General features: G+C 39.2%; 2 protein-coding genes across 2 annotated transcripts in view; both read left to right on the top strand.

Annotated features, from left to right (window-relative positions):
• The first annotated feature begins 6,261 nt into the window (after positions 1–6,261).
• Positions 6,262–9,208, top strand: part of LOC121386648 — a 22,562-nt gene continuing 19,615 nt past the window's right edge. The window contains exons 1-2 of the mRNA XM_041517625.1: positions 6,262–6,406; positions 8,666–8,824. The gene's annotated coding sequence lies outside the window, so the exon portion shown is untranslated. The remainder of the gene's footprint in view (positions 6,407–8,665; positions 8,825–9,208) is intronic.
• LOC121385960 overlaps positions 8,678–9,208 on the top strand; it is a 6,119-nt gene continuing 5,588 nt past the window's right edge. The window contains exon 1 of the mRNA XM_041516753.1: positions 8,678–8,824. Coding sequence (XP_041372687.1) covers positions 8,678–8,824 — 147 coding nt within the window. The remainder of the gene's footprint in view (positions 8,825–9,208) is intronic.

Here is a 9,208-nt window from a genome sequence, read left to right as displayed (position 1 = left end):
TTGATAGCACAGGCGTAGCCAGGATTTTATATTGGGGAGGGGGGCAACCAACTATTCGGTGTGGGTATGGGTGTGTATGGGGCAACACACACTATGTGATATCATGTTCAACTATAGAGTAATATCAGTGTTCTTCCACGATCTTTACTGAGTGACGAAGGAAGGTTGTTTCACGTTGGACTTTAAATGTGATCATACATTGTAGCCAGTTTGTTGTTGTGTATGTGGTTTAATATAATTTAATGCAGTAAAAAAACACCTCAGAAGGTTTGACTGAGGGAGGGGGCATTGTGTCGTGTCTCCACCCCCGCGATACGCCACTGCATTGTAGTTCATTTAATAGCTTATGTTTATCTCTAATCTAACGAGCGAAATTGATAAGAACGTATACGTGTTATTAATATCGGGTATCATACACAACGAATGATGTCCTCACCAATAGGCGTGTAAGAAATATGATTTCTGTTCATGCAGTTTTAATTAAATGAAGTAAAACAAATCAATAACAAGAGGGATGAATGAATTAATGAATGTTTAACGACACCCCCAGCACGAAAAATGCATTAGCTATTGTGTGGCAAACTAAGGTAACAATAACAAGAGGAATACTATATACCTAACTGAAAAACGTACATGTCTATACATAGTTTTAGTGTGTGTATGTGTGTGTGTGTGCGTGTGTGCGTGTGTGTGTGTATGTGTGTGTGTGTGTGTGTGCATACGTGCGTGCGTGTGTGTGTTAGTAGCGAGACCCGGCCTTAAATGTAATTTCGTATGGACCTTGTTCCCATAGTATTGATAGTGAATATTATGATACAGTACTCGGAGATAACGCTTAAATCAGCACACGCTCAGTGGCTTCTGTACATGTATTGCTGTACACAACTGAAAATTAATACGCATTCATAGGATACTGGGAAAACAATGTACATAAGTGTATACGTGCGCGCGCGCGCGCACACACACACACACACACACACACACACATATATATATGTGTGTGTGTGTGTGTGTGTGTGTGTGTGTGTGTATGTGTGCATACATATATATATATATATTATATATACACACACTCCACACACGTGCGCGCTCGTATATCCTTCACCACGCCCAACACATTTTCATATCTCAAACTTTCAAGGGCCATAACTCTGTGGAAATTGGATAACTTCCCATGAAAGTCGAACTTGATTTATAACAGTACATGAGAACCCTATGCATAAAGCTTCACCTCAGTATATCGAGGCATTGCGAAAACAAAGTCCTGAATGTGTTTTCGTATCACCTAAATTCACGAGTTGTACCTACCGTGTCTCTCGAAATGGAAAACTCGTCAAACTTGATCTGTAACATGATAGAGCTATACCCCAAATTTAAGCTCAATATATTGTGGCATTCCGTAAAAAATATAATAGTCGGGAAAGCTATATGTGGGACACACTGACGGACAAACTGACGGACAAGGAGATAAAGTCGGAGACAAAACTTATAGCCCGCCTCCGGTTGGACCAGTAGGGGACTAATTCAATACCACCTGACTTACGTTGCAGCTATAAGCATGTCTGGAAGGAGTTGTTCATGTGGACGTGGTTTAAACCTGATATTGATAGCTAACACCATGTCTGGAAGGAGTTGTTCATGTGGACGTGGTTTAAACCTGATATTGATAGCTAACACCATGTCTGGAAGGAGTTTTTCATGTGGACGTGGTTTAACACCATGTCTGGAAGGAGTTGTTCATGTGATAGCTATATTGATAGCTATAAGCATGTCTGGAAGGAGTTGTTCATGTGGACGTGGTTTAAACCTGATATTGATAGCTATAAGCATGTCTGGAAGGAGTTGTTCATGTGGACGTGGTTTAAACCTGATATTGATAGCTATAAACATGTCTGTAAGGAGTTGTTCATGTGGACGTGGTTTAAACCTGATATTGATAGCTATAAGCATGTCTGGAAGGAGTTGTTCATGTGGACGTGGTTTAAACCTGATATTGATAGCTATAAGCATATCTGTAAGGAGTTGTTCATGTGGACGTGGTTTAAACCTGATATTGATAGCTAAAAACATGTCTGTAAGGAGTTGTTCATGTGGACGTGGTTTAAACCTAATATTGATAGCTAAAAACATGTCTGTAAGGAGTTGTTCATGTGGACGTGGTTTAAACCTGATATTGATAGCTATAAGCATATCTGTAAGGAGTTGTTCATGTGGACGTGGTTTAAACCTAATATTGATAGCTAAAAACATGTCTGTAAGGAATTGTTCATGTGGACGTGGTTTAAACCTGATATTGATAGCTATAAACATGTCTGTAAGGAGTTGTTCATGTGGACGTGGTTTAAACCTGATATTGATAGCTAAAAACATGTCTGTAAGGAGTTGTTCATGTGGACGTGGTTTAAACTTAATATTGATAGCTAAAAACATGTCTGTAAGGAGTTGTTCATGTGGACGTGGTTTAAACCTGATATTGATAGCTATAAACATGTCTAGAAGGAGTTGTTCATGTGGACGTGGTTTAAACCTGATATTGATAGCTTTATAATTCTCTATCTGCTGTGTATCTACCGAAATGGCATTCGTAAATTACTTCCAATGTGATTTCAGCTCCAGAGGTAATTGCCATACAGTTGTATGCATGTTTACGGATTTTCTCCTTTCACGATTACTTGCGAAGTATAAACATATGATCAAAACTAGGCGGTGCTTCATTAATTTCCAGGGGTATATTTTACATTGCATTCTGTCATTGTGTGCATAGTGTGAGACTTGAATACAATATGTGTCTGTCTGTCTGCAAAGTGTCTGGTGGGTGTTTTTATACAATATGTGTCTGTTTGTCTGCAAAGTGTCTGGTGGGTGTTTTTTTAAATAGTTAAAGTGTGTTTTGTTTTACGAGGCCACAAGAGCACATTGATTTATTAATGATGAGCTGTTGGATTTGAGACAATTGGTAATTTCGACATATATATTTAGAGAGGAAACCCGCTACAATTAGTATTAGTAGCGAGGTTTATTTTATATGCTCTATCCCATAGACAGGATACCACATACCACTGTCTTTGATATACCAGTCGTGGTGCACTGGTTAGAACGAAACATAGTCCTATGGGCCCACTGAAATGGATCGACCCCAGACCGACCGTGCATCAAGGTGAAACTAAAATAAATTACATATGTCTGTGTCTGTCTGTCGCGTGTCTGGAGTTATTATATATCCAGGAAGCTAACAATCTGATTGTAAAAAAAAGTAAAGTTTGTTTTATTTAACGACGCCACTAGAGCACATTGATTTTTAATCTTATCATCGGCTATTGGACGTCAAACATATGGTCATTCTGACACTGTTTTTAGAGGAAACCCGCTGTCGCCACATAGGCTACTCTTCTTTACGACAGCCAGCAAGGGATCTTTTATTTGCGCTTCCCACAGGCAGGATAGCACAAACCATGGCCTTTGTTGAAGCAGTTATGGATCACTGGTCGGTGCAAGTGGTTTACACCTACCCATTGAGCCTTGCGGAGCACTCACTCAGGGTTTGGAGTCGGTATCTGGATTAAAAATCCCATGCCTCGACTGGGAACCGAACCCAGTACCTACCAGCCTGTAGACCGATGGCCTGCCACGACGCCACCGAGGCCGGTCAATCTGATTGTAATGCTCAGTATTATTTCGACAGGCGCATGTGCAGGAATGTTATCAGGTGGTCTAGTTTAGGATGAGAGAAGTGTATAAGGAGGGGGGAGGTCGAGACATTCTCCCACAGAAAATGTATTAAAACAGGAAAAATAAAAGCTCAATCAAGGGGGTTTCTACCCCTCCACCCCCCCCCCCAAAAAAAAAAAAAAACCCAAACAAACCCAAAACACACATCCCAACACACACACACACATACACACACACACCAAAAGAAGAAGAAGAAAAGAAACCACCCTCTGCTCCCGCGCCTGTTTTGACCGTGTGCTCGTATTCTAAGATGATAGTTAGCGGGGAGGGGTTGAGGCAAGAAAAAATCCAGAAATAAATGATACAACCTTAGAGAAAATTCTCTTCTTAACCGTTTAAAGTGTTTCAGACTATTAACTACTCAGTTGCGCCCCCCCCCCCCCCCCTCCAACAAAAAATCCTAGCTATGGCCCTGTGTTTTACACTGGACATAGATATAATATCGTGCAACTCTGCGCAGACGTACCTGGTGGTTGGGTATGCTATTTTAAACAACCGGTATTTAACGATCAGGACACCCCTCAAGAGATATCTCTGTCGTGTACAATAATAAGAAGACAACACTGTGGGCAGTACGGTAAGCACAATTACTACTATATCAAAGTTCCTGTTTCAATGAAACCTAATATATATCACAACATCATTTAGAAAATACGGACTTTGTAATTATAATAAACGAGGGTGTTATCGCTAAAAAAGGTTGTTTTGTTTGTTGCTTTGTACAACGTATACTCAACACAATCAATTAAGGGACATACTTTTGGTGTTCTTATTTTTGAAATTTGTTTTTAATATATAGGATACAGAATACGAAAAACCTGCATTACTGCATCCATAGTCCCCGCACAGAAATTGTTCTTTGTTTTTTTCGTTTTGGTTCATTACTACCATTTAAAAGTGTCCTTTGCATTTGTACAAAAAAAAACAAAAGCAAAAGGAAAAAAAGAAAGAAAAAAGAAAAAGAAAAAGAAAAAAGAACCCAACAAAAATACAACAATGAAACAAAACCAGCGAAAACCGCACGGTTTTGGGCGATGTTTGCAAAGCAGACGATAAGATACAATTTAATAAACAAAACTGTAGCTTTTGCGGCTCGGGTGTGAAAATGAAACTAGAGTGCTCTTAAAGGGAGAGACCCTAGTTTGTAAACACTACAGCATATGTTTATGACCGCTGAAATCAAGCATTACTTATATTATATTCTTTAGATTATCAATTTCCATACAACCGACGTGTTTCCGGTCATCCTGGTGTTTGTAAACACTACAGCATATGTTTATGATCACTGAAATCAAGCATTACTTATATTATATTCTTTAGATTATCAATTTCCATAGAACCGACGTGTTTCCGGTCATCCTGGTGTTTGTAGTACCACATTTTTTTCCTTCATATTTTAAAAAGCACATGTGCGGCTGAGAAGTAGCGGTGTATTGATTCGAGTTCTAGTCTACTTTTAAGGCTATTTCCTGTTTTTGCGTCACAGACTCTTCTTTCATTCTATTGTAACTTTGTCCAAATGAGTTACACGTTTGTGTGTTATTATTAACATTATTAGTTGGGTTTTGTATTGTTGTTGTTCATTTTCTGTCTGTATGTTGTTGTTGGTACGTTTTATCACTACTAGAATATGCACCTTTAACAAAGTATCCTGCCTAATTGATTTCCAGATGTCATCCTGGTCATCATCGGTCTCCAGACTGATAGGTACTAGGTTCGGATCCCAGTCGAGGCATGGGACTTTTAATCCAGATACCGACTCCAAACCCTGTGTGAGTGCTCCGCAAGGCTCAATGGGTATGTGTAAACCACTTGCACCGACCAGTGATCCATAACTGGTTCAACAAAGGCCATGGTTTGTGCTATCCTGCCTGTGGGAAAAGAAATAAAAGATCCCTTGCTGCCTATCATAAAAGAGTAGCTTATGTGGCGACAGCGGGTTTCCTCTAAAACAAAACAAAAACCGTGTCAGAATGACCATATGTTTAAGATAAAAAATCAATGTGCTCTAGTAGCGTCGTTAAATAAAGCAAACTTTACTTTTGCTAACAATCTGAATGCAATGCTTAGTATTATTTCGACAGGCGCTTGTGCAGGAATGTTATCAGGTGGTCTAGGTTAGGATGAGGGGGGGGGGGGGAGGTTGAGACATTCTCCCACAGAAAATGTATTAAAAAAGGGGGAAAAAAGCTCAATCAATGGGGGTTTCTCCCCTCAAAAACAACAACAAAAAAACACCATACTCCCTAACACACACACACACACACACACACACACAAAACACCCCATAAGAACCCACCTTCTGCTTACGCGCCTGTTCTGACTTTGTGTTTGTATTATAATATCGTAGTTAGCAAGGGGGAGGGGGGGGGGGGGCAAGAAAAAATCCGGAAACAATTATACAACCTTAAAGAAAATTATCTTCTTAACCGTTTAATGAGTTTCAGATTATTAACTACTCTGTTGCCCCCCCCCCCCCCCCCCCCCCCCCCCCCCCCCACCCCAGCTATGACCCTGTGTTTTACACTGGACATAGATATAATATCGTTTAATTCAGCGCAGACGTACCTGGTGGTTGGGTGTGCTATTTTAAACCACCAGTAATTAACGATCTGGACACCCCTCAAGAGATATCTCTCGTGTACAATAATAAGAAGACAACACTTTGGGCAGTACGGTAAGCACAATTACTACTATATCAAAGTTCCTGTTTTGCCTAAACCTAATATATATCATAACATCATTTAGAAAATACGGACATTACAGTTATAATAAATGAGGGTGTTATCGCTAAGAAAGGTTATTTTGTTCGTTGCTTCATACAACGTATACTCAACATAATTAATCAAGTAACTAAGGGACACATTTCCGGTTTTCTTATTTTAAAATATGTTTCCAATATATAGGATAGAAAATACGAAAAACTTGCATTACTGCATCGATAGTCCCCGCTAATAATTTGTTTACATTTATGTTTTCAACAAACGTCTATCACCAATGACAGGATTGGTTGTATTAACTGTTCTATAAAAAGTTGGGTACATCTCGGAATTTGACCGGTGATGTTTCTCTGTTGTTTGTTTTTGCTTTTGGGTTTCTTTTTTTTTTCTTTTTTTTTGGTGGGTTGGTGTTATTATTATTTTTTTCGTTTTAGTTCATTACTACCATTTAAAAATGTCCTTTGACGTTGTAGAAAGAAACCAAATGCAAAAAAAAAAAAGCAGGGTTACAGTGTTTTGGGCGATGTTTGCAAAGCAGACAAAATACAATTTGTCAAACACAACTGCCGCTGTACTACTTCTTTTATGGGTGGACATGAAACTAGGTTGCTCTTAATGTTATAAACGGTCGATATGAAATGTCACGATCGCCCGATGCGCGGTCGGTCTAGGATCGATCACCGTCGGTAGGCTCATTGGGCTATTTCTCGTTCCAGCCAGTGCACCACGATTGGTATATCAAAAGCCGTGGTATGTGTTGTCCTGTCTGTGGGATGGTGCATATAAAATATACCTTGCTGTTAATAAAAAAGAGTAGCCCATAAAGCGGCGACAGCGGGTTTCCTCCTTCAATATCGGTGTGGGCCATAACCATATGTCCGACGTCATATAATCGTAAATAAACTGTATTGTGTAATACAATTCTTAAAATCAAGGTAAGTACATTTTAAAATTTTGTATAGAAGTCAAAGATTCCAAAACATTTCTGTTGCCAAATATATCATTTCTCGTCGGATTGAGATGATCACACTCCACCAAAATGTGTACAATGACAATGTTCACACTGAGGGGGAGGCTCCTTCTTTAAAATAAATTAATGCGTCAAATATGTATGGCCGATGCCTGTAGGATGACTGCCACTCCCCCAGGACTGCCTTGACAGAATGAAGCTTGTTCGCAAAACCGCACTGTCCCAATCGTCTTGCCAAGTCGAAAAGATATATTGCTTAATATGAAATTTAAAATCACTGTAGGGGACACCAACATGGACACGGGGCAAGTTTAAAGCAGACTTGGCAGCAACATCTGCCTGTTCGTTACCCCTAATGCCGACATGGCTGGGTACCCAACAAAATATAACATCTTTATTGTCAATTGATAAAAAAAGACGCACTTTCGTATCACCATTCCAACTAAGGGGTGCTCCAATTTCATGTACTGTAGAGCTTGGAGACACAAAAGTGAGTCTGTAAAAATAATATATTTGGATGCACATGAATCCTTAAACATTTGGTCTTCGCATTAAGCAGTTTTTATTAGTTTCCAACATTGATTTAACAGACATTTTGGAAATGCCTTCATATTTTATTTTGCCACCTTGGTGTATCAAACCACCAAAAATTGTATTCGATCTTGTGCATCTAAAAAAAGATCGCACAGATGCAGTTATTTATAAACAGCATTTCATGGAAATCCAAGAGAGGTACTGTGATTACATTCCTGTTTACACAGACGGATCGCGGGATGGGAATTCAGTGGCTTGTGCTACAGTTTTTCCATCAGACGAAATAATTTCCATGAGATTGCCCGATTCAGCATCAATCTTTACTGCTGAAACCTGAGCAATCATTAAAGCCCTGGAACAGATTAAGGATTCATGTGCATCCAAAAATATTATTTTTACAGACTCGTAGTCGTAGTAGTAGTCGTAGTAGTAGTAGTAGTAATGATGGTAGTAGTAGTTCTAGTAGTAGTATTAGTATTAGTATTAGTAGTAGTAGTAGTAGTAGTAGTAATAGTAGTAGTAGTATTGTTATTACTAGTATTATTAGTTGGGTTTTTTTTGGTTGTTGTTCATTGTTTTTCTGTGTTGTTGTTGTTCATTGTTTGTTTGTGTTGTTGTTGTTGTTCATTGTTTGTTTGTGCTATTGTTGGTACTTTCTACCACTACTAGAATATGCACCTTTAACCAAGTATCCTGCCTAATTGCTTCCCAGATGTCATCCCGCATGCCGAAATTGTGGTTCCACGACGACGGGTCTAACTTGACTATGAGGGAGTTCTATGAACAGCACCAGAACAACCTGCCCAGGTTGGCTATCGTCACTCAGGGCTTTGACGGAGGCGTCGAGTTAGACACTCTCGGGATTGGACAGGTGAGGGGTGTTTACTGATAACAGAAGCGTTTACAAGTTCAATCATTGCTTTTTAATTTGGAAAGACTAGTTTACAAATGCATCCCAAAATAGAGGACGGCGTACACCAGTAATCATAGTGCGCATGCGTGAATAGTAATTACATTAAGCTATTGAAGTTCAGTATGTTACGAGCGCGTTCAACGACACGAGACACTAGCAAGCGCTAGGATATTTGTAAAATCATCAATATCGTAAATAAAATATGTATTATCTACAGAGCATAATATGTTGTGAAGTATGTTCATAACACACACACGTCACAAGCTTGAATGCATCGTATGATAGTATAGTGTGATAACATGCTGATAGTACAATGTCTATAATATAGTTGATATAATATAA

The sequence above is a fragment of the Gigantopelta aegis genome, chromosome 12 (assembly GCF_016097555.1).
Source record: "Gigantopelta aegis isolate Gae_Host chromosome 12, Gae_host_genome, whole genome shotgun sequence".
Lineage (NCBI taxonomy): Eukaryota > Metazoa > Mollusca > Gastropoda > Neomphalida > Peltospiridae > Gigantopelta > Gigantopelta aegis.
The sequence above is the reverse complement of the archived record's forward strand: the minus strand, read 5'-3'. Positions and strand labels throughout refer to the sequence as shown.